This window comes from Drosophila teissieri, chromosome 2L (assembly GCF_016746235.2).
Source record: "Drosophila teissieri strain GT53w chromosome 2L, Prin_Dtei_1.1, whole genome shotgun sequence".
In the NCBI taxonomy this organism is placed as follows: Eukaryota; Metazoa; Arthropoda; class Insecta; order Diptera; family Drosophilidae; genus Drosophila; species Drosophila teissieri.
The window spans coordinates 20,568,858-20,592,355 of record NC_053029.1 but is presented as its reverse complement, the minus strand read 5'-3'; the positions used below and the strand labels follow the sequence as shown (position 1 = coordinate 20,592,355).

Here is a 23,498-nt window from a genome sequence, read left to right as displayed (position 1 = left end):
CCATATACGGTTGTAAATTTGTTTTATTAGAAGTATTCTGAAGGAACTGCAATCAATTATTTTCTCAAAACTTTTCGCCTATCTAATAAATTCTTCGTTAAGCTATCGATCGTTAAGCTGGTAAATGCACCTCTATTTGAGGTAGGTGTGCACCACATCGCGCATCTCCTTGATCACCTGCGCCTGATCGGAGGCACCCACCACGGCGGTTCCCGAGACGATCATGTTGGCTCCGGCCTCGGCACAGCAGTGTATGGTCTTGGGTCCCACACCTCCGTCTACCTCGATGTCCAGGCTAGGGTAGTTATCGCGCAGCCACTTTACCTTGGGCATCATATCGTCCATGAAGGATTGTCCGCCAAAACCAGGCTCAACGGTCATCACCAGCACAACGTCGGCAATGCTCACGTACTTCTCCAGCTCTTGTACCTATAAGGTAAGTGCATCATGTGGTTAATCATTTAATATTTTGAAAATTATTTTAGAAAAACAGACCTAGCTTGTGTTAACATTAAAGTGTAGCTAGTAGAATTATCAAAATTATGTATATTTTAAAATAAATAAAATTAGGCAAGCCAACATATGAAAGGAAGTACATACCAAGTAGCAAAAGTGATATAACTCTAACCTTAACTTACCTCAGTGCCCGGCTTAATGGCAAGGCCCACCTTCATACCGGACTCCTGCACTTGGCGACAGACCCTGACCACATCCTGCACCGGCTCGACGTGAAAGGTGTAGAGATTGACACCAGCATCGGCCATGGGCTCTATCCACTGCTCCGGTTTCTGGACCATCATGTGCGTCTCGAAAAAAGCCGTCTATATGAGGTAGTGGAATGGGTAATCGGATATCTGGCTCAGAGGACCGCAAACTCACCTTGATCTTGTTGCGCAAGCTCTTGACCATGGGGTGACCAAAGGTAAGATTCGGCACGAAAGTGCCGTCCATCACGTCCAGATGCAGGTAGTCTGCTCCATTATCCAGTAGCTTTTGGGACTCCGCCGCTAGGTTGGAGAGATCCGCGTTGAGAATGCTGGGACCGATCTTGGCTTGAACGGGCATCTTCTTGGAACAGCTACTCAGCAGGCGGAGCAAGTGGAGCACGTCGCGGTTCGCTGGCGGCGTCTTGTTGACTTAAGGTCACACAGAGGGGAGCTGGAGCTCGGAACATTTGAAAGGCGATACGATAACTCTGCAGATGGCACCGTGAGTCTTCGTGTTTGTTAGCACAACACTTAGATGTCGTTTAATTTAGGGTCTTGTTAAAATTGATAATTTATTTTGTGTTGGGTTTGACAAAAAAAAACAGGGTAAATAAATCCTTTAATAAAAATAAAAATTCTATATATATTTTATGTTCATAAAAATATTCATAATCTTACAAGTCACGTTTTTTTTTTCCATCCCTAGTTATTGGCAAAAAGAAGCGCCGTTTCTATGTGAATGGCCAAGCGAAATAACTTCTTAAATAAGTTCGTTTTATTTGATTTTGTTCAACTTTGAGCTTAATTAGTGAATACTTGAGAGCATGAGAATGTTTTGAAGAAGTTGTGCAACTGGCCTACAGTTCGTCCTTCTTGGCGTGGACGCCCGGGTACTCCTTGTTCTCGATGGTTACGCCCTTGCAGCGTTCCTGTTCGATGAGAAAGTCCTTGGCGTCCCAGGCTTGTGTGCCATCCTTGAAGAGGAAGATGGCGCGGTTATCATCGACCATATAGCGCTCCGCCTGAATGTGGTTGTTCCAGAGACTGGTCTGCCACAGCTTGGTTATGGTGTCACTCTCCTCCCGGGTTGGATTGCCGGTCACCGAAACGAAGGTCATCAGAGTGCGTCCTTTTTTGGATACCTTGAGCAGGTCTTCGGGGCTCTTGCTGTCCAGATTGTTCAGATCTAATTTGGTCGGGCGCAGGTGCTCAGGCAGCTCATCATCTTCAAGGGGCTCTTCATCTTCCTGACAGATTTAAATAGGGGTTTTTAATTGTCTGTCTCCACAAATGATAAAGAATAATTTCTTTGATAGGAGGGAGGGTTGGGTTTAAAGTGTCGCTTCCCGATCGCAGTGCTACCCACCTCCCACTGATCCAGCAGGCGCTCCAGGTCCGCCTCGCTGTAGTCTCGTATATCCTTCTTGGCCCAAGCCGGTTTTTCCTCCTCCTTGAACTTCTTGGCAAGGACGAGCGGAGCCAGGGCTAGCAGTACCAAAACAAGACGTGTTTGCATGTTTTATAAATATTCGTTTTATAGCTCAGTTTGCACGGCCAAACACGTCACCTAACAATTTGCCATTCGCCCGGAAACGCAAGCAAACAGCTGATTCAGCGTCCAGGTGATGAACGTAAACTCAAAACACAACAGCTGTTAGTTTCGGGCGAGCATTCAAAGAACGCGCATCGCACGAGTTACTTCTTTTCGTTGGGTGGAAATGCCGCTGGTAATTGGGTGCAGTAAATAAAGATAAGACCAGGCGATGCACACGTGCACCGGAGTGGAGTTATAAATTAATCTGAACAACTGCAGTTCGCCCTGGACAGTGGTTTTGCTTCTTTGTTTTTTGAAACAATGATTAAAACACAATGCAGATTGTGCCAAAACATACGAACTGCGTTCTACGATGACATCATCGACATTGTGTTTTAATTTGATTCTCCGTTCCATCTGTTTGGTTTCTGTGTTTACATGTGCATGTATTTTAGAACAACTATAGACCGCACAGCGAACGCCAGATTGTTTGAAGCACACACTACGACCACATCAATTGGAATAACCACCACAAACTTGGAGGAAAATCAATAGGAGCAACTTCTAGGACACAATGGTCTTCGAGGCGGTGGTTGCGGATGTGCTGAACAAGGTGCTTGGTGACTACATCGAGAACTTGGATCGCAACCAGCTAAAGATTGGCATTTGGGGAGGTGAGTTCCAGTTCCCCGGAGAGGATGACACCATTCTGCTCCACCCTTACGCATTGCGTGCAAATAGCCAAAAAAAATATGATGGCGGTGACCTTATCCTTGGCATTTTACTATTAATGACCTAATTCCGTCGAGGCAATCGTATAAGTACTTTTCTAAATAAGACATTCGCAAGCTTATGCGAACCCAATGAATTCTTCGGAGAGAGAAAAGCGAGGAGTATTCGCGTGGGACAACTGTTGCATCTTGCTGTGCGATAGAGCAATTCGTGTGGTTACTCTTTGCTCACCATGAGCTCATTTCCTCACTGCCCTAAATGGGGCCCTAAATGGGGCATGTATAAATTTACATACATATGTATATGTATTACATAGATGTCTGTGGAAAACGTAAACAATTCTACGGTCTTTAATCTTCAAGTACTCACATTACTTCAGACTTCGCACCAATGGAATCTCGGCATTTCATATCATATGTACAAGTGTATACCCCTTTTTAAATACGAAGACGAAGACGGACTTGGGACAAACCAAGTAAACGGGTTTGTTCAGAGATAACTGACTGAGGTCGCGGTTGACACTCGGCAACAAAAGCCTGTTTTATATTGCCTGATCGTGAACTTGGTGACATAATGCTTCGCGTTCAAAAATCATATTAATTAGCATTTTGTTTTAGACCATTTCATTCAGATAAGGTTTAGGTAAGGAAGACTGGGCTCATTCTTCGTTAGATGCATATATGTACATATACATATACATATAAGCATTTGTTTACTATTTTTATACCTGTTACTCGTAGAGTAAAAGGGTATACCAGATTCGTTGAAAAGTATGTAACAGGCAGAAGGAAGCGTTTCCGACCATATAAAGTATATATATTCTTGATCAGGATCAATAGCCGATTCGATCTGGCCATGTCCGTCTGTCCGTCCGTATGAACGTCGAGATCTCAGGAACTACAAAAGCTAGAAAGTTCAGATTAAGCATACAGACTCCAGAGACATAGAAGCAGCGCAAGTTTGTCGATTCATGTTGCCACGCCCACAAACCGCCCAAAACTGTCACGCCCACATTTTTTAAAAATGTGTTGATATTTTTTCATTTTTGTTTTAGTCTTGTAAATTTCTATCGATTTGCCAAAAAACTTTTTGTCACGCCCACTTTAACGCCCACAAACCGCACAAAGCTGCCACGCCCACATTTTTAAAAAATGTTTTGATATTTTTTCATTTTTTAATTAGTCTTGAAAGTTTCTATTGATTTGCCAAAAAACTTTTTGCCACGCCCACAAACCGCCAACAACTGTCAGTGCTGAAATTTCTCCTTCGCACTTCCACTAGCTGAGTAACGGGTATCAGATAGTCGGGGAACTCGACTATAGCGTTCTCTCTTGTTTATACTATTAGATTACATGAACATATACATATATATATAATTATTTGTTTTGTTTTTGTTTACTTAGAATAAGGTGCGATATTCTAAGTAATGATTCATATTTGTCTTCACTTTGCATCCGATAACGTGTTATATACATATTTGCAATTTAATGTCACAATTTAAAATACAATCAGGTGAATGACTCTACTTGTTAATTAAAGCTATCTATTTTAATCAGTTGTTACAACACTGTTATCAGAGAGACTTATAATAAATACTATTGTATTAAATGTTGATAATTGAACACCACTTGTCGAATTTCTTATTATTGGCCCGATATGAAGTTCGCAAAGTAAGGCCAGTGCCATGAGTCAACTTTCCTAAAATGTTAATGGGGTGACTTTGTCGTTAAACTATTGACCCACATGCGTAATTCAATATATATTTACTAATTGTGATGCCCATTTTGCATTCCAAGCATAACAAACACTTAACAACTAAAAGGCCGCATGCCCAAAATGCCAAACGCTTGTAAACAGTACTGACATATTGCTGCGCCTGCTGCTTTTTCCCTTTGTGTACTCAATACAGTGCTTTCCAAAGCCAGCAGACTTCGTCATATAAAAATTTTGCTATTGCGCTCTCCTTTTGTAATTAATCAACAATTAATTAATGGGCATTTGCGCACACTTCTGCAAATGACTGATTACTGAAACTGATAAGACTAATGGAAGCAACTTCTGTCTTTGTTTGGCAGGCGATGTGGTCTTGCAGAACCTCAAAATACGGGAGAATGCCCTGGACAAGTTGGACCTGCCTGTACAGCTTATCTACGGTTACCTGGGTAAGTAAAGCATTAGTTTTCAATAGAATTGGATTCTCATACAGTGTCAATTTAATCAATTTGCAGGAAAACTAGTGCTTAAGATCCCCTGGAAGAATCTGTACAGCCAGCCGGTAATTGTCAACATCGAGGATCTTTATGTCTTAGTTTCACCCAACAACAATGTCCAGTACGACGCCGAAAAGGAGGCCAAATATGAGATGGACCTCAAGAAGGCGGCTCTTGATGCCCTGGAGGCAGCTCGCAAGAAGGAGTTGGAAAAGGGTAAACGAAACTTCCTTTGTATTCTTTGAATTATCTATAATATTTTTTTATTTTACAGATCAGCCCAAGGCAGATGCAGGGTTTGCGGAAAAGCTAACGGCACAGATCGTTAACAATCTGCAGGTGCAGATAACGAATGTTCACCTGCGATACGAGGACACCACAACTACGGGCAGTCCCTTCTCCTTCGGCATATCCCTACATGAGCTGGAACTTTACACTACCAATTGCGACTGGGAGAAGAGCTACATGGCCCAGCAGGCGTCAGAGGTCTTCAAAATAGCGAATCTCTCATGTCTCTCCGCATATTTGAACTGTGGTGGACAACTGTACGCAAACAATAAAAGTGACCTTTCAAATCAGTTCCAAACGAATATTGCTCGCAAGGAGTCGAAACCCAACTACAACTATGGTAATATTTTACAACTCTGTACGGGAAACCGCTAAATCTTTTCTTGTGGTTATAGTGCTGGGTCCTATTTCATGCAATGCCAAGCTAAAGCTAAACATGAACCCGGAGCTCGATGATCCGCCATTTGAAAAGCCTAAAATCGATCTCACGCTGGAAATGGAAAAGCTTAATGTCGGCATGACAAACACACAGTTCGACAATCTTATGAAGCTTGGAGATGCTATGAACCGTCAGCAGTTAGGCATACCCTACCGGAAATATCGTCCCCACAATATACGTAAGTATTGTTCACCATCTGATTTTTGCTGTAGGTATTATAAATTGATGTATTATTTTATAGCCTACAAAGGCCACGCCAAGGACTGGTGGCACTTTGCAATAAATTCTGTTCTAGAGGAGGAAGTAAGAAAACCCAGAGAGAGCTGGACTTGGGGACACATAAAAACCCACAGAGAACGATGCAACACTTATGCACAGGTGTGTAGAATGTCTTAACCAAAGAAACTAGAAACTTCACAATTCCCATTCTTTTTAGAAATATAAAGAGCAGTGCTTAAGCAAAAAACCTTCAGCTGTGCTTACGGAAACATGCCGTTTGCTAGAAACGGAGCTGGACATATTTAACTTGCTTCTGATCCGGCAGAGGGTCAACATCGAGATTGCCAAGCATCGGGAGGCAGTGCCTGAACAAAAGTCGGGTTGGTTCAGCGGTTGGGGATGGGGTGGCGGAGCCAAGAAGGATGACCAAACTGCAAGTCAAAAGCTGGGCAAGTAATTAATTATTTTACTGAGGAATGATTTTTCAATTCGATTTTTCAGTTGAGAAGTTCGAAGCGGCAATGACTAGCGAAGAGAAAGAGAAGATGTACAGAGCCATTGGTTACCAAGAGAACGCAAAGCCCACAGACCTTCCTGAAAGCTACGAGGCAATCAGGATGAACTTTAAACTAATAGCTTTAGAAGTCGGCCTTTACAAGGATGAGCGTGATAGTTCCGCTGCAAAGAACGACTTCCATGACCTGCCGTCGCTGGTCCTTCTTAACTTTTCCATGGCCACCGCGTCGGTCACCCAACGACCGGCTGCCGAAGCCATTAGCATAAACGCTGGTATGAAGGAGCTCAAGGTGACAGGGCTTTCGCGCAAAGAATACACGCCTTTGTTGGTGGAGTCAAAAATCACTGACGAGTTTAACCTGCTGGAAGTGTTTTTCGAGACAAACCCACTGGACAAGTTGTGTGACCAGCGAGTAAAGGTTGTTGCGCGCCCGTTGCAAATAACGTATGATGCGCCAACCATACTGGCCCTGATCAGTGCATTCCAGCCGCCTGGTGATGTCACGCTCTCCAAGTTTGAGGATGCGGCCAGTACGAAAATCTCGAACTTCAAGGAGCGCTCAGCCACTGGAATGCAGTACATGATCGACAAGAAGGCAGTGCTGGATGTGGACATCCTGTTAATGCCAAACATCCTAGTCGTACCCCATAAGGGAGTCTACGAGGCGGACAATACATCCCTGCTAGTAGTAAGCATGGGTCAGGTTCACCTCTCCAGCCAATCACGTACGGAGGCGACTAAGCTGCATAATCTTTTCTCAGCCGGCGAGGATAAGGAAGAGATTCTCAAGACGGTGATGGAAAATGCCTATGACAGGTTTACAGTGGCAGTTGACGATGTGCAGATGCTAGTGGTGCGAGCTGGAGAGCCATGGCAAAATGCGCTAACAGAAGTAAACTCAACAGAGATGCACGTCTTGCGCCCCGTCTCCTTGAAAGTAACTGCCGCACTTTGTGTGGTTGACAATGATCCGCGTCTTCCAAATGTTAAGGTGGACATCGACTTGCCTGCGATCCTGGTAAATGTCTCAGAGGATCGCATTTTCCTCGCCATAAGGGTGGCCACAAGTATTCCCCTGCCGGAGCAAAAGGAACCGGCGGCTAGACTTACACAGACGAACTCGCGCAGCTCAATGTCCATATCCAATTTCATCAACAAGGAAGTGAAAAAGATTGGGTCTGCGGCATCGGCGAGCTCTACCACTAAGGACCCGCTGCTGGACGAGATCATCCAGTACACCAGTGTCGATGTAAATTTCTCTCTTGGAGAAATATACTTCGTTTTGTTCCAGTCTAGTAAAAATTGCGAAACAAACTCCGATGTTTCTATTGAATTTCTCACTCCTGATGGTGATGTCGCTACTTCTCAGTTGCTAGAGAGAATTCAAGAGCCTATTGAACAGCTTCCGCGAACGCCACCTCATCAGATTCTCTCAATCGACATTCGTCGTCTAGAGGCCCATTTTGTATCCAAAACCTATGAATCGGTGGCCACGATCAAGTACGGATATTACAAAATCTATCTTTAAACTATCTTTTTACCATACTTTCTTTGTTTTTAGACTTGGAGATATCAACCTGCGACAGTATGGCTGCCAGGACATTGACATGGATGTACTAGATGTTATCTACACACCGAAACAGGAGAACAGTTCTAATTACCTGTTCACCGTCTCGTGCACAATTGCAGACAAGGCGTCGCCAGAGTTCAGCACCAAGTACAACTCCACCGAGCAGTTGGTCGTGGCTAATTTCGAGGTACTTCAAATCGTGCTGCACCAGGAATGCCTACAAAGGATTTTGGAGGTCGTAAACAATTTTCAAAGAAGTCTGGATGTTGTACTATCAAGTAGCCGACCACGGGATCGGGTGGGCTCCATTGGGGGAGGAGATGGCATTAAACGAACGCTTAATGTTATTCTTGAAGACACAGAGGAAATAATGACCACCAAACAGATGAATCGGCGCAAGAAGACGCGCCGCACTCACGTCGTAGAGACTGTAAAAGTTCGTGTTATCGCTAATTTGGACCAAGTGGGTCTGGTGCTGACCAGCCGAAGCCGACCGATAGCAGAAATGAATGTGAAAAAATTCGTGACCAGTCTAATCATAAAGTCATCCTACACGGAAGTCAACATTGGCCTTAAAGATATACAGGTGTTGGACCTAAATCCTCACACTATTCACAAGAATGTAAGTAATTTAAGCGGCCAAGAACCAGAACTAAAAATGTTATTTCTCCTCAGACTCTGAGTATTGTTGGCAAGGACGCATTTAACTGCCAGGTAGTGCTCTACAACAAGGAGGAGACCCAAGACTACAATTCCGATGATATGAAAATAACTGTGGATATTGGCTGCATGAAGATCATTTTTCTTAATTGGTTTGTGGCAGGTGTTATGGTAAGAACTATTACTGTGAAATAGATTTGTATGTTTTAATACCTGACGCCTTTGCAGAACTTCCTGAACAACTTCACAGCGGCCCAAGCAACCATATCGCAGGCTAGTGCTGCGGCTGCAGAGTCCGCTCGCCAGAAGGCAATGGATGCATACGAAACGGCAACGCGTATGAAACTAAATATCCGCATCAAGGCGCCCATTATCATTGTGCCAATAGGCTCACAGGACAGAAATGCCCTGCTGCTCGATTTGGGCTTGCTGGAGCTAACAAATAACACGGTGGAGGTGGCGGTGACCGATGAGGAACGGTTAGCTGTCATAGACGAGATTAAGTTGCAAATATGCGATGTGAAGATTTCCAAAATTGTCTTATTAGATGGCAACGAGTCAACAGTTGATGGTAAGATAAATAATTTCAACATATTTCAAATGTTCAACATATTTCAAACATCTAATTAAACACTAATTTAGAAGTGGACGCTGAAGTGGGTTTCCTCTCTAAATTCAATATGATGAATCCCATGAGTTGCACCTTATCAATCACGCGTAATTTGTCATACACTTGGTACCGAGATGTGCCCGAACTTAATCTTTCTGGTCGATTAAAGTCCATTGAGGTGAGATATAATCGTAATAATAATTTTTAAAATAATAATTTTATCTTTTCCTATAGCTCACTCTCTTCTCTGATGATTATGCGTTGGTAATGCTTGTTCTCAATCGCAATTTGAACGAGGGCTTGGAGGAGTTCCCTCCAAGCGAAGAGGCACCGCAGGAGCCACATACCAGATCCGAAAGGCGTAACTCTCGTGTGGGACGTTCACCTCGTACCGTTCAAGCTTCTCCAAAAAGGGAAAAGATTCATGAATCGATCAAGTTTAACTTTCAGTTTGACGGTGTGGTCATAAATTTAATGGAGGGTAAGTAACTACACGGAGATAAGCTGAGCTTAGGATTAACCAGCTTTGCCCTTAGCTGAAGGCGCAGGACTCGCCAGGTTTGGAATATATTTTCTCTCCGTGAAGGGCACCAAACTTGACAACGGCACACTGAGCACATCAGTTGTTTTGTGCAATATCCAGATGGATGACATGCGGAGAAATTCCAAAAGCCAAATCCGACAGTACTTAAGTCGCAAAGATTGGGTTCAGCCCAAGTTGGATACAGACGAGATCATCGATGCCTGTTACAACGAACGCAACTTTATGGTCGATGTGACAGCTATAATAAAAGAAGATGATACGTTTGGTAGGTGATACCATTTCCTTATAAGCTCTGCCAAATACAACACTAAACCACTATTGCAGCTGAGATCCGAGTGCGCGGCTTCGATCTGATCGTCTGCATCGACTTCCTGCTTAAGCTGACTACGTTTCTTACTTTGCCGCCTGAGGAGACGCCTCGCGAGTCTGTTATTATAAGGCCCGCACCTGTTTCGGAAACAGTTCGGGATACCAAACACTCTATTCGTTCCTCCGCCTTGTTAGCTGCCCGCGAGCTTGTTCCTGTCGAGATACCCAGTAAGTCCCAAATGTAATTAAATCTTACCGACTTCATGACGCACCTATGTTCATTTCAGGTCATGAAGTTCCAAACCGAAAAATGAATTTAATACTGCACATCGACGAACCAGATATAATATTAGTGGAAAATCTCGATGACCTTAATACCAGTTGTATTATTTTCAATGTAAGTAATCCAAAAAGTTATAATCATAATTCCTATCGGAGTAATTGTTCTCAATTTTTATTCAGGCTCAAGTCCATTTGAATTACCGCAGCATAAACGACAAACAGATTGTAAACGGACAGATCGATGCTCTCAAGATGTACATGTGTGCTTTTCTACCAGAGCGCCGGGAGATGACGCGTCATTACATCCTTCACCCCTGTGTTATTAGTCTGCAAGGATCCACTCCTGAGGAAGAGGGCATGCACATTAGCCTAAAGCTGAGTGATATTATCATCAACGTGTCGCCAGCCACCATCGAGCTGCTGAACAAGGCAATGCTGAGCGTCACCAGTGGCACCATGACCAAGTGCGCTATTGCCGAGGAGTCGCGAAACTATTCGAATCTGTGGCATCAGCACCACTTTCATAGCCGGAGCTATTGGTTCACCAAGGTGGAGCAGGGCGTCGATGCCTTGGAGGCTGAGCAGATAAACATCAGCACCGACATCGAAAAGCAAAAGACAGAAAAGTGTGTAATTGAAATTCCCAGCATTACGCTCGTGATCGAGTCCGGTGTAGGCTACTACACGAAACCACTAATATCACTAGACACCCGCATTACTGCTGTTTTCAACAATTGGAGTCGCAGTCTCACCGCTCATGGCTCCTTGACACTAAATATGGTAAGTTACAAAATGTTGATATAGATTAATATACGCTTTTTTTTTTGAGAGTTCTGACAATCCCAAATGGATACGTTTTTTTCTTCTAATTTTTAAATGTAATATTTTACTTATTTTGTAGAATTATTATAACCAAGCCCTTGCCGAATGGGAGCCTATTATTGAGCTGAACGAGGTCGTTGGTCGCAACGGAGTTCGTGAGTACACGCCATGGGAGCTTAAGTTTGAAATGGGCATGGAGAAGGTGCAGAGCGAAGTGGAAGACGATATTGAACAGCAGGCAATGCACATGAACATCCACTCGGCAGAGACGCTTGAAATTACGTTGAGCAAGACGTGCCTGGGTCTACTGAGCGAACTAGCCGAGGCTTTCTCGCAGGCTATTGACCAGAACGGTTTGACCAAGCCAGACATCGTGGCTCCTTACGTGTTGGAGAACGACACTGGCTTCGATGTTAATCTGAATCTGCGGAAGGGCATCTTTACACTGCACGAAGTACACCGCGGCGGCACACCTGCGGGTACGAGTAGTACCCTACTTTTGTTTACCCAATCCGAAGAGGTCAATCCCAGCGTAATAAAAACATGCACAATTTCTTCGGGCGGAAAGGCGTATCTGCAGACTAAGGATCTGAGCACGTTATCAGAGGAGGACTCCGAGGACTACACTCTTTATGTGACGGTAGGAGAAAATGTTGTTCTGTCCTCAGTTCTTTTAAACTGTTTCTTTTATAGATTGGGGATATCAACAAGGAGATTGCACTGCCTGTTTCCAAGTCGGATACGCGTTTCTTCAACCTGATGCGTAGTACTTCTCATGAGGCTTGGGGAATTATTTCGGAAGTAAAGCAGGAGTATGGCACAACAAAAGTCAATATACACGGTGTTGTTAGTGTAAGTACTAGCTTAAAACTTCGGTACCATATTCTAAATTCCATTTCCATTCATCGCAGGTTCATAATCACTTTACGACTGGAGTGAATATTTATCGACGCAATCCTGCACCTACTGCAGAGTGTTTTGAGGATATTTTCGTCGGACGGGTACGTCCCGGTGATGTGTTCCATATACCTCTGCACGCCATCTACGCGGAATCCAAGGAGCTATATTTTTCAATGCACGGATACAGAAGATCGGTGCAGGGCATTTCGTGGGCTTCCAATCCCTCGGACCTTAATTATTCGCATCAGTTGCATTGTGATCCGACACAGACGTTTGAGCCGCTTATCATAAACGCTCGACGAACAAAATCGGAGGTGTACTTCGAAAACACCAACAAGTATACATTGCTAAGCGCTTTCTACACGATTCACCTGCGCCCGCCACTCTATCTGCGCAACTCTCTGCCAATTAATATCCAAGTATCAGTTGCTGGCTGCTCTGTCCGAAAAGAGGATGGATTGGATGCTCAATCGTCGCAGCGCATGGTTGACAGAGGGTACAGTAAGGAAGATTTTCTGGACTACGGAGAAAAGCCTGTAGATTCCGGTGATGTGCTTCACCTGCCGACCGTTCGATTGGCCTCAAAAGGCAAGGAATCCAAAAGTTTTCTAGTTGTGCGGGTAAGTATCTCTCAATTTATAAAAATTAATCACAACCAAAAAACACTTGTCTACTTAGCTGGTTCAATATCTTGAAAAAGACTGGTCTTGCGCTACCGAGATCTGGGATTACCCTGATGATGTTATTACCTGGACGTTTTCATCCTATGACTCGGAAATGAAGGTGGACATGGATCTATATGTGAAGTAAGTACTAATTTTCACATTTTCAAATTCACATTGACACTCAAGATATTTCTCAGGACAGAAAACCGACATGGCAGCTTAATGCTTACGCTTTTTAGCCCTTTTTGGATGATAAATAAGACCGGAATGATGCTTACTTACAAGTCGGACACGACCTCTGTGGAAGTTCTGTACCATCCTCCCGAATATTCTGGACCCATTTTGTTCACTTTTCGGGATAAGTTGTTCTTCGACAAGAAAAAAGCTTCAATTCGCATAGATAATGGTCAATGGAGTGAAAAGATCCCATTGGATGTGGCGGGTTCCGTAGGCGAAGTGATCTGCTTCGCGAACAATCAGAAATACCCTGTCGGTGTTCACAACCACTTGACTCAGAACTCTTTGACCAAGCAGATCACGTTCATCCCCTTTTATATTGTGTGCAACAAGTGTCACTTTGACATAGAGCTGCAGGAGCAGAGTCGTCCAGCCGACCCATGGCTCCACCTCGAGCCAAATCAGATGGAACCTCTCTGGCCGAGGAACGACACCAAGAACAATTTAGTGGTGCGCGTGGATGGCAAGATGACTCCGGCCTTTGACTTCACAGAGGTGATCTGTACACTCCTCAAACTGGAGGACAGCAAGTATGGCGGCATCAATGTAGACGTTCAGACAACGGAGGGCGGTGTCTATATCACTTTTACGGATTATAAGCCAGCCGATGCTCCCGGCCTGCTGATTAATCACACTGGCAAGCAGATTGTTTACTACGAGAAGGGAAGTAAAATCGAGCATACCCTGAATGCAAAGAGCACTATAATGTATGCCTGGGATGACCCTACAGGTCCAAAAATTCTTGTCTTTGGCACAAACAAAGAAGAGACGGATCTGAAACGAGACGGAATTGGCGAAGTAATGTAAGTATCTTCTAAAAGCAAGTCAATTACTTACAATATCTATTTCATAATTAACAATTCAAACTCATAGAATGCAAGACGGCGAAAAGGTTTTGTGGGTATCTTTTCTCGACGGTCTGCAACGTATGCTGCTTTTTACGGAAAATGAATCGATCGCCAATCGTACGGAGAGCACTGCCTCGTTACAGTCTATTACCCAAAGCATTGATCTGCGTATTCACGGTATTGGCTTGTCAGTGATTAACAATGAGACGGGCCTAGACATACTTTATTTGGGAGTTACCAGCTCTGGCATTATATGGGAGTCAAAGAAAGTGTCCAAGAATCGCTTTAAGGAGTTCACCATTAACGAGAACGCACTTATGGAAATTGAGTATCAGAAATATCTAGTTCACAAGAGTGTCAACGATCTGCAGACCTATAAGCTTGATAACAAGTTCCCGGTAAGAAAAATCGAAAAGGAGATCCTAAGAATTCGGAGATTTTATCGTATTTTTTTAGATCGACTTTGACCTTATGATCCTTAAAAAGACGGTGGAGAGGAACATTAGACGCAGCTTCTATCCAGCGATTTGGCTGTCCCGCAACTCGTCACCATTCCAAAACCAGCTGCATGTGAAAATTAATCGTATTCAGGTGGATAATCAGTTCCTGGATCCAATATTTCCCGTAGTTTTGGCGCCAATTCCGCCGCCGAAGAGTGTGGCGAGTACCACCAGTCTGAAACCATTTATCGAGTGTAGCATGGTGCAACGCATTATGCCAAACTCAACTGTGCGTCAGTTTAAATACGCTAGGATACTGATCCAAGAGTTCCTTTTCAAAGTCGATTTGAACTTCCTTACTGCTATCGCAGATATGTTTGCCAAGGAAGTCTCAGACGAGACAGCAGCTAAACAGTTTCGCCAGGACGTAGAATCTATTGAGCTACCGCTTTCAGCCTTCTTTGAAGAGCACTCGTTGGAGGAGCAGAAGAGCTTTTACGATAACCTGCATTTGGGTCCGCTCAAGATCCATGTCAGCTTCTCAATGGCCGGGTCTGACACAAAGGCGCTGCCCGGTTTCTTGGGCTCATTGGTCCAGGGCGTAGGTGTGACTCTAACGGACGTAAACGATGTCGTTTTTCGACTAGCTTTCTTTGAGCGCGAGTATCAATTCTTCACCCAGCAGCAGTTAATCAATGAGATTACCTCACATTACACTGGCCAAGCGTTAAAGCAGCTGTATGTTCTCGTCCTCGGACTTGATGTCCTTGGAAATCCCTATGGCCTAGTGGTTGGTCTTAAAAAGGGCGTCGAAGACTTGTTCTACGAACCGTTCCAGGTAAATCAAACTTCATTATTTTTATTTAATTATGTATATCACTCACCTATTTGGTTTATCATTTTAAAGGGGGCAATCCAAGGTCCTGGAGAATTCGCTGAGGGTTTGGTTCTGGGCGTAAAGTCTCTTTTCGGTCATACTGTAGGTGGTGCTGCTGGAGCTGTGTCCAAGTAAGCTGTGCCATATTCAAAATGTGGTCAGCCTTTTAATATAAAGTTTTCCTTTAACCATTAGAATAACTGGGGCTATGGGAAAGGGTTTGGCTGCGCTGACCTTTGACGAGGACTATCAAAAGAAAAGACGACAAGGTATTCAAAACAAACCGAAGAACTTCCACGAAGGATTGGCCCGCAGCAGTAAGGGCTTAGTAATGGTAAATAGGACTCCTCAAATTTGAATCCTTATTACTTATAATTTTCTCAGGGCTTCGTGGACGGTGTCACCGGCGTTGTAACCAAACCAGTGACTGGGGCTCGCGATAACGGAGTCGAGGGCTTCTTCAAGGGCCTGGGTAAAGGTGCAATTGGCCTGGTTGCTCGCCCCACCGCTGGCGTGGTTGACTTTGCCAGTGGCAGCTTCGAGGCTGTGAAACGGGCGGCGGATGCAAGCGAGGATGTGAAGCGTATGCGACCGCCGCGTTTCCAGCATTACGACTTCGTGTTGAGGCCCTATTGCTTTATGGAGGCGACAGGAAATAAAATAATGAAGTAAGTGTCTATAGCTACTCAATATTTAGCACAAATACAATTACTAACAAATCTTCTCGTTTCGCAGGGAGACCGACAAGGGTAAATTTGCCACCACAGACAACTTTATTCACTGTGAGGAGATTATCCAGAAGTGCGAGTACTTGGTGGTGACCAATTACCGGGTGATGTACGTGCAACGTAACGAGATGTTTGGCGTTTGGACGGTGAGTTTCACTGTTAACTTTTAGTGGTTGGATTTTACTTATAAGTCTTTTGCACACAGTCTCTTTGGTCCTACCTATGGAACGAAATTAGCTCCGTGGCTGCAACTGCTCGCGGTATTCAGTTCACCGTAAAGACGGAAGGCAAGAAGGTACTTGGTCTATTTAGTAGTAAGGAGTCACCTCGAAAGTTAGTACTCGTGGCAGATGAGCGCAAACGTACGGCTCTCGTGGACATTATAGAATCTCAGCGCTCCGATCCTAATCCTTTAAGGACCACCATCGCCTATCCGGCTAATAATTGACAATAGAACTGAATTTATTTCCCCACTGTATTATAATCCAATCACATCCCCACGACACTGGCAACGACATGGAAATCTACCTCGATCATCAAGATTTTTTCTGTCCAAGCACCATGCGCCCAATTGAAAAACTCACACTCACGTGTCGAACTTTTACGTATGTTAACAACCATTGTTTTGATATTAAAACTTTTTCATAGTTATGTGACATCCGGAGAGTGGTTTTCACTAGCCTAAGGATTAAATCTACAATACAGAGACGAACGAGCTCTCCAAGACGTCGGATGTAAAATAGCAGATGACGGATGTGCGGCAGTCTACACCTTCTTCAGAAAACTGCTGGGAGTCGTGGCTAGGGGCATGATTGGCTCGTAATTGTTGCAACCATCATTTTCGCAAAAGGATGTCAGCGAGGCGAGTGCATTGGCGGCCAACGCTTCCACGCTAAACATGGTGGACAAGTGACCGCTGCTCTCAAACTGGTTGATAATCATGTTCACCTTGCTCTTGGTCTCCGCCTTCAGGCACGGCGACGTTGGCGGGCTGCCCGGCAGGCCGTGATCCCGATCACCCGGACTTGCATCATAACCCTCGCCAAGCTCCGTTTCCGTCAGCAGGTTCTCCTTCTCGCTCTGCTTGCACTTGACGTTGTTGGGTGATGCACTGCCTGCGTTGGTCGCTTTCAATCCGGTGGTCTTGTTCAGGCGACTGAGGAACCAGTTTCGAGCCAGCTTGTCGCAGTCCTTGCTGGCCGGACTGGATTGCGGTGAGGTGGTTGACTTGCGCTGCTTCTTCTGATCCTTGGTGGGCGTATAGGCGGGGCTGGTCAGGGGAGAGAGCATTTCCGGTTCAGTGCCATTCGAGTAGCTCTTTTTCAATGCCTTTTTCAGACGATCCGGACTGGGACCGGCCGTTGACAACTGAGTGGAGAGCTCGCTGTGCACTGATTTCACCCTTGCCTGAAAGTCCATCGATATGTTTCCGTGCAAGCTGGAAGGCTGCGGTTGCACCTTAATATCTCCCTCGTGGAGAAGTCCCAGGGATTCCAACTCACCACTTACAGTTAATACTCCGGCGGAGGCGTCTTGCAGCGGCTGAGCCGGACATTTGGGCACATCGTACTCGAGACGCCGGGCGAGGGCGCTTGGACTGTTGTTCTTCTCCGGCAGCTTTGGTAGAGCCATGGAGGAGGAGTCCATGAGGCCATACACAGGCGAGGGCTCCTCGTAGATGATATCCGCTGCTGTATAGGTGGTTTTTTTCTGGACCGGTGGCGTGGGCAATTTCCGGGGCGGTGGACTTTTCAGGGCTGACTGAGCACCGGCATCTCCGCGGATGGCCGCCTCAATGGCATGTATCCACTCTTTGGCATCGACTTCGTTGTTGGCCTGGTACACAAACTTCTTGTTGGGATCGTCTGTGGTGATCTGGAAGCAGATATCACGCCGCTTTCCCTCTCCAAAATGCTCTATCTCGATGGAGGAGCTCTTCAAGTAGAGAGTGCTGCTGGGTCGACAGGCGGTCGGGCCGTCGGCATAGCACAGCATCCAGTCGTTCAGGATGCCACAGTAGCACTTGCGGGTCTGGTCGAAGAACAGACGTTTTGGAACAATCCTCTGCAGCTGTCCGTATTTTGTGGATTTCTGCAGGGACAAGTGGCCAGCTGGCAGATCAGCGTAAGGACAATCAATGAACACCTCGTGCGTGAAGGTTATCGCCTGATGCGCCTCGTCCTCGTCCTGACTCGATCCCTGGCCTTGGCCCTGGCAAATCTCGTAGAGCTGCTGATTTGGCTCCTTGTCCTTCGCTCCCGGAATCGGTTGATTAACAGAGCAACGATCCTGGGATCCGCTGCTGCCCAAATCAATGTACTCCCGCGAAGCGGACACTGCAATTACGGGTAATAAGTGCGAATAGTATACATTAGGTACAGCTGTTCATTTAAAGTCTGGCTATTTCAACAATAAAACTTACTAATAGAAGTTAACTTTTAGCTTAAAGTTACGATACGCAAACTAGCATCGAGATATAAGCGGTCAAAAAGATGTAAGAATTTTTTGACGTTTTTATTGTCCAAGGGACCAGAACTATCTTTTAGGATTTTGAATATTCTAAACATATACGATAATAAAGTTTTACATCCTCTCTTATTGTTGTATTGTGGATTTGAGTTAGGGACGCATGACTGTTTATAATATTTATGAGTAGTGTTCAGCACTCACGGGAGCTTTTTGAGGGAGACGAGGAGGCAATCATCTCCAGATAGCCGCTGGGACCGGTATCCGCGCCCACCTTGCTGTCGACGCAGTCTACCAGGCAGGAACGGTGGTTTACTGCCGCCTGCTCGTCTGCGCATCCCAAGCCCGATCGCAGTTCCAGTCCCGATCCAGAACTGGCTGCAGCCAGCAGGATCTCGCAGCGGGCCAGAAGCGCAGCGGTCTGCTCGGCGGCCGTCACGTGGAATAGGTTCGAGGTGTTCTCGTACTCCGAGGTCTCCAACGAGGCTCGGAAGTGGGCGCGGACATCTGAAATGCAAGCAGAGGGGAGGATCGTAAGTTCTAATGTTCGCTCTTGGCTCTTCAGCTGGCTAAAAAAGGCGGCGGGCCCATCAGCTATTATTTTTAAACGCCTCATTGGGCTTAATGGCGGGACAGTTGAGCAACAGAGTAACTTTCTTGGGGACAATTAGTGGGACAGTGGAGCGGTAGTGTTTCTTCTGCAGCCGTGACTCACTGGTCGGGAAGTGAAGTGCTGGTTCTGCCGTTCCCAGTCAGAAGTCCGGCCACAAACGCATGTACATGTATACATACATACATAAGTGACCTCATAAGCTCTCGCTCAAGAGTCAACTGCGAATTGACCGGGGCAATTAAAAATAATTTCACTGGCCAAGAAAGTTAACTCTGGTGTCTGCTACTCTGTTTCCCCGCCCTCTGCCAGTAGTGCCCACATCCACAGAAAATCAGAAGATACTGAAATTTGCCCGAAATCTTGTTAAAACTTAAGCACGCAAAGCTCCGGAGAATTGCTCTTGAAGGTAAGATGTCCGAATATGGAAATAAGCAAAATATCCAAAAGTCGTGCTGGCAAATGCGAACTGGAAATGCCCTTAAAAATGCGAAGGCGCTCTAAAGAACTTGACAAGAGTCTATGAGCAGAAAAGCTTGATCACTAGGGATTTTTTTACTATTTTGGCTTTTTAACAACGCCGTGGAAGCCCAATTTTAATTAGATATAGTTGTTTGTTTTTGCTAAAAATTTTACCTGTTGCCATTTAAATTTTAATTTTCTTGAAATAAGCTTTCTACGTTCTAAGGAAATGTAAACAAAACTAATTCAGTACATCGTTTTGTATTTATGGATAATTGGGGGTCTTGACAGTGCATATCTTACTACCCAAATGAATAAAAGAAAAGGGCATTAAAAGTACATATTTGTTTTTTCAGTATGCAAAATCAGCACTAGGTCTTCGGCTCTTAGGTCTACAGCCGGGGAAAGATAGTTAGGTTCAAAATAACACTACGGCATTTTATCTAGCATTATATATTTATATATATATATATTTTCTTAAAAAGCTTGGCTCACTGTAAAAAAATAAACGTTAAAGAAAGCATCTGGTAAATTGATAACTGTAGCTTAATCAGGATCGTTGGAAACTCCCCAGCAACTCATTCGTAAAATATTTCAATATGAGGCCTACCAAAGAAAACAAGAGTCATCGGAGGAGGGTAGACATATATGCTCCTATTCCCGTCATCTTGCCCAGAGCCACTGAACCGCGACCTGAGAAAGTTAAACCAACTAAGGAAGGGCCAAGATGGGCTGAAACATGCGCTTTGGGCTAAGTTTTGCGGCATGTCCAATTCTCTGTTTAATATCTACCCTGTCCACATACACACATAGAACGATTTAACGACATACTACATATACATACATATGTGTATAAACGATTCGGGAGAACAGCGTTTCAAAGAGGAGCCCATTTTGGACTCGATAAAGTGTACGAAATATACGCGGGACAGAGGAGGAGGGCCACTAAAATAACCAGAAGAGTCCGATGGTCTGGGCTTAAGCCAGAACCAGAACAAAAGAGTATTAAGCTTGAACGCCTGCGGAATGAGTCAATAATACTCGGGCACTGTGTTATTGTTAATGGTTATGTTTCGGAACGGAGGCTCCTCAGCTTCGAATCGGATTGTAATATTTTGTTGGCGCTGTTTGCCTGGCGAAATTAACAAAGTTTCTGTTGATCTATCTCACACTAACTGGCACCAATATTGCTGTTTTGATTTTAGCAACACGCAGAAAAATAGGTATGAAAATCAAGTAAACTGCCATAAATAAAGTTTTGCTTGTATGAAAATGTTTTCTTTATGAGATAGGAGCATTTTTAATTGAAAAATACGAATTTTTTGGGAAATATCGGATTGAATATTGTAAACTAAAGATTTATAATTTAAAAACCAATTGCTATTTTTGAGTTTTGATTTAGGGGCTACGAACCAACGGCTTTTAAACAGTTGTCATAAACAAACATCCCATAAGCACTTGTATCGATTTAAATAGCTACTTAGATGATTAGCACCCACGATCGTTTCATTGTGTTACTAGGCATAGAAAAAAACCAGGCTTACCCAACAAAAACTGCTCAATTTCGGCCAGCTTGGTAGTTGGCTTCGAATTCATGGCTTGTAGATCGTATTATATCCGCACTTTTGTATTCTGATTTAAGTGTTCAGTGTTAATTTGAGGCGATTTGCGTTAATGTGCGTTGAGAGCTAGTTGTTGTTTCGCCGATCGCTCGATTTCTCGGGCTTTATTGTGGCTTCTCTCCGATCTGGATCTGAATAGTCATCTGTATCTGGCATATCCACCAACTGCACACACGGTGTTTTGCCTTAGAAATTAACAGTTTGCTGTCAAAAGTGGATAACACATTTGTATTTTTATTAGATCACATGCACAACAGATACCGGGATGCACTGTCTTTGATTGGAGAGTGGAGCGCGGGATACGACCGGAGTGCTACTAAAGATATTCCCATACCCGGGCTATCAGATGGCCGACGCCGTGTCACGGCAACAACCTCCCCCGCTGAGGAGCCGTCCTATAAATAGATGGGCCATCGATGCAGCACGGATATCCAGACACCAAGATATCCAGACATTAGTACACGTCGAATTACGATGCAATCTCTATTGCGCTCTACTCGTTTTGTTTTTACTACTGTCTGCTATGTATTTTCGCTTTTTCGGTTGCACGCTTCGTTTGGCGCCCCATGGAAAATCAAGCGATGACGTTATGTACATATCTGGGTATCTGACGGCTAGTGTATCTAGATTCGCTGTTGGGGAAACAGTGTGTGTTTGCCATTAAGCGTCATTACGAAATACCCGTCCTTCGGCCTCTGCACTTGTCGGGTGTCTCCGTTTTTGTTTATAATTTTCATTTTTCGCTCCTCTGGGGTGTCTGTCATTTGCGGTTTCCACTGTTTCCACTGTGTTGCGGCCGAGAACCGCATACAAATCGGGGGCCACACGCAGAGGAGCTCGGACCCGGGACTTGGGACCTGTGCCTTCGACTGGGCCCATGGTTTTGGGCCAAGCCTTTTAATTATGACTCATCTGCAGGCGACGCGTGTCACCACAAAGAACCGACCGTATGTCCGGCGAGATGCAAAACACTATCGAGCTTCTGCTACACAAATTGTATCTGCTGCAAAGAATATTTGCTTAAGCTGACCTTTCTGAATAACTGCCTAATTGGATATGATTTCAATCCCCATATATGTATGTACCAATGTGTACTATCTAACAACTTCTATTATTGTCGGTTTTCGAAATCCGCTAGTCAGCGAGCTTTTCGAACTTAAGAAGAAGTTCTACTGTATATCCAAACTGCTGACCATTTCTCTGGGCCCCATTATACACCTGCCATATGTACGTGTCCAGAGATTGCTTTTACTTTTCGGTTCTTTATTTTTTATCGTGACCATAAAACAGAAATGTAATTTGATTTGCACCGAGCGCCCTGGCTATTTGCTTCCTTTATGCCTGCCGTTGAAAATATTTATATTTATTGATTTAGAACATTTGCAATTCGACACTGAGACACCTTTGTTTGCAATTGATAAACGAATGGCGAGTTTCCAACTGGCCGTCGTTCCGCGGAAAAGCCAAACAAACTGTTCACCAGCTGCTTTGGCCGCGCAAAACTTTTCCGGCAACGAAAAATTTGTGCGCAGGCGTATCCGACACCTCACGGCCATCGTTCTACCCGCCCTCCCCGATCTCCTTGCGCACTTCCGGTCATTTCCGCCACGACTGCCTGGCTTCCTACCCCAGAGGAGCCCACAATTACGAATAACGAAATTACGAATGCATCCACGCACCGAGTTCGGTCTTGCATCCGGTTTTCCACTGCGTTCTGACTACGTTGACACCTTTTCGCTCGCGGGCGAACTTTTCATCGCCGGAGCCAACAAGCGAGCGCGACTTTCCGGCTGGTGCGCCACCATGAATCACTCGAGCTTAACTGCCCGACTTGGGGCTCTGCCGCTCTGGGAGCTCCAGCTTGGGCAGCCAGCCGAAGGCCACCCGAATGCAACCGAAGTGCCCTCGGATTTTTGCTCTCTCTACACGGCGCGAAAATATAGCCCCAAACATGGTACTCAAAATTTATATGAAGTATATTACTTATTCACGAATAATATGAAAAGCCAAAACAATTTTGCTTAATATGATTACCATCCAAAAATGATTCGCTTAGAAGTACTGCGATTTGTATGACCAACTGCTATCCTGTTCATGTAGTCCTATCAAAATGTAAATGATATTTTTTATCGTGTAATGGGCTATGTGTTGCAGTGAAAGATTATACGTTTTCACTGTGCTTTTTCGGAAGAATAAACAG

The 23,498-nt window shown here is 44.6% G+C and overlaps 4 protein-coding genes across 5 annotated transcripts; 1 reads left to right on the top strand and 3 right to left on the bottom strand.

The window, feature by feature from the left end:
- Positions 1–5: 5 nt before the first annotated feature.
- On the bottom strand, positions 6–1,290 carry LOC122611402 (ribulose-phosphate 3-epimerase). 2 transcript variants are annotated; one of them, XM_043784446.1, is made up of 3 exons: positions 880–1,290; positions 639–821; positions 6–429 (listed from the first exon to the last, which is right to left on the bottom strand). In XM_043784446.1, exons 1-3 carry the CDS (start codon positions 1,063–1,065, stop codon positions 133–135), a joined length of 666 nt encoding a protein of 221 aa, XP_043640381.1. In that variant the 5' UTR covers positions 1,066–1,290; the 3' UTR covers positions 6–132. The 2 variants fall into 2 exon arrangements, with proteins under 2 accessions (XP_043640381.1, XP_043640382.1); XM_043784447.1 differs by having other exon boundaries at positions 291–429; positions 629–821.
- Positions 1,291–1,460: 170 nt separating this feature from the next.
- On the bottom strand, positions 1,461–2,297 carry LOC122611403 (LDLR chaperone boca). The gene is made up of 2 exons (XM_043784448.1): positions 2,074–2,297; positions 1,461–1,954 (listed from the first exon to the last, which is right to left on the bottom strand). The coding sequence occupies exons 1-2, from the start codon at positions 2,221–2,223 to the stop codon at positions 1,565–1,567; spliced, it is 540 nt and encodes a 179-aa protein (XP_043640383.1). The 5' UTR covers positions 2,224–2,297; the 3' UTR covers positions 1,461–1,564.
- Positions 2,293–16,765, top strand: LOC122611400 (vacuolar protein sorting-associated protein 13). The gene is made up of 30 exons (XM_043784442.1): positions 2,293–2,434; positions 2,697–2,915; positions 5,049–5,135; positions 5,202–5,399; positions 5,458–5,811; positions 5,867–6,088; positions 6,152–6,288; positions 6,347–6,578; positions 6,631–8,146; positions 8,208–8,838; positions 8,892–9,047; positions 9,105–9,447; positions 9,519–9,664; positions 9,721–9,967; positions 10,023–10,295; positions 10,355–10,567; positions 10,627–10,736; positions 10,802–11,401; positions 11,523–12,083; positions 12,137–12,295; positions 12,355–12,963; positions 13,022–13,149; positions 13,206–14,048; positions 14,119–14,491; positions 14,550–15,371; positions 15,441–15,541; positions 15,606–15,744; positions 15,795–16,078; positions 16,146–16,284; positions 16,344–16,765. Exons 2-30 carry the CDS (start codon positions 2,816–2,818, stop codon positions 16,584–16,586), a joined length of 9,966 nt encoding a protein of 3,321 aa, XP_043640377.1. The 5' UTR covers positions 2,293–2,434; positions 2,697–2,815; the 3' UTR covers positions 16,587–16,765.
- On the bottom strand, positions 16,738–23,116 carry LOC122611401. Its single transcript, XM_043784443.1, has 4 exons — positions 22,978–23,116; positions 21,221–21,502; positions 18,809–19,111; positions 16,738–18,474 (listed from the first exon to the last, which is right to left on the bottom strand). Exons 2-4 carry the CDS (start codon positions 21,270–21,272, stop codon positions 16,904–16,906), a joined length of 1,926 nt encoding a protein of 641 aa, XP_043640378.1. The 5' UTR covers positions 21,273–21,502; positions 22,978–23,116; the 3' UTR covers positions 16,738–16,903.
- Between the last annotated feature and the right edge of the window lie 382 nt (positions 23,117–23,498).

Coding starts and splice junctions, on each gene's coding strand:
- LOC122611402 (XM_043784446.1), bottom strand. CDS start 1,065: ATGCCCGTTCAAGCCAAGATCGGTCCCAGCATTCTCAACGCGGATCTC. Junction 822..879: donor GCTTGCGCAACAAGATCAAG/GTGAGTTTGCGG, acceptor TACCTCATATAG/ACGGCTTTTTTCGAGACGCA. Junction 430..638: donor CCATTAAGCCGGGCACTGAG/GTAAGTTAAGGT, acceptor CTTACCTTATAG/GTACAAGAGCTGGAGAAGTA.
- LOC122611403 (XM_043784448.1), bottom strand. CDS start 2,223: ATGCAAACACGTCTTGTTTTGGTACTGCTAGCCCTGGCTCCGCTCGTC. Junction 1,955..2,073: donor GCCTGCTGGATCAGTGGGAG/GTGGGTAGCACT, acceptor TAAATCTGTCAG/GAAGATGAAGAGCCCCTTGA.
- LOC122611400 (XM_043784442.1), top strand. CDS start 2,816: ATGGTCTTCGAGGCGGTGGTTGCGGATGTGCTGAACAAGGTGCTTGGT. Junction 9,665..9,720: donor GTCGATTAAAGTCCATTGAG/GTGAGATATAAT, acceptor CTTTTCCTATAG/CTCACTCTCTTCTCTGATGA. Junction 15,542..15,605: donor GCTGCTGGAGCTGTGTCCAA/GTAAGCTGTGCC, acceptor TTTAACCATTAG/AATAACTGGGGCTATGGGAA.
- LOC122611401 (XM_043784443.1), bottom strand. CDS start 21,272: ATGAATTCGAAGCCAACTACCAAGCTGGCCGAAATTGAGCAGTTTTTG. Junction 19,112..21,220: donor AATTGAGCAGTTTTTGTTGG/GTAAGCCTGGTT, acceptor CTTGCATTTCAG/ATGTCCGCGCCCACTTCCGA. Junction 18,475..18,808: donor GTCTCCCTCAAAAAGCTCCC/GTGAGTGCTGAA, acceptor CCGTAATTGCAG/TGTCCGCTTCGCGGGAGTAC.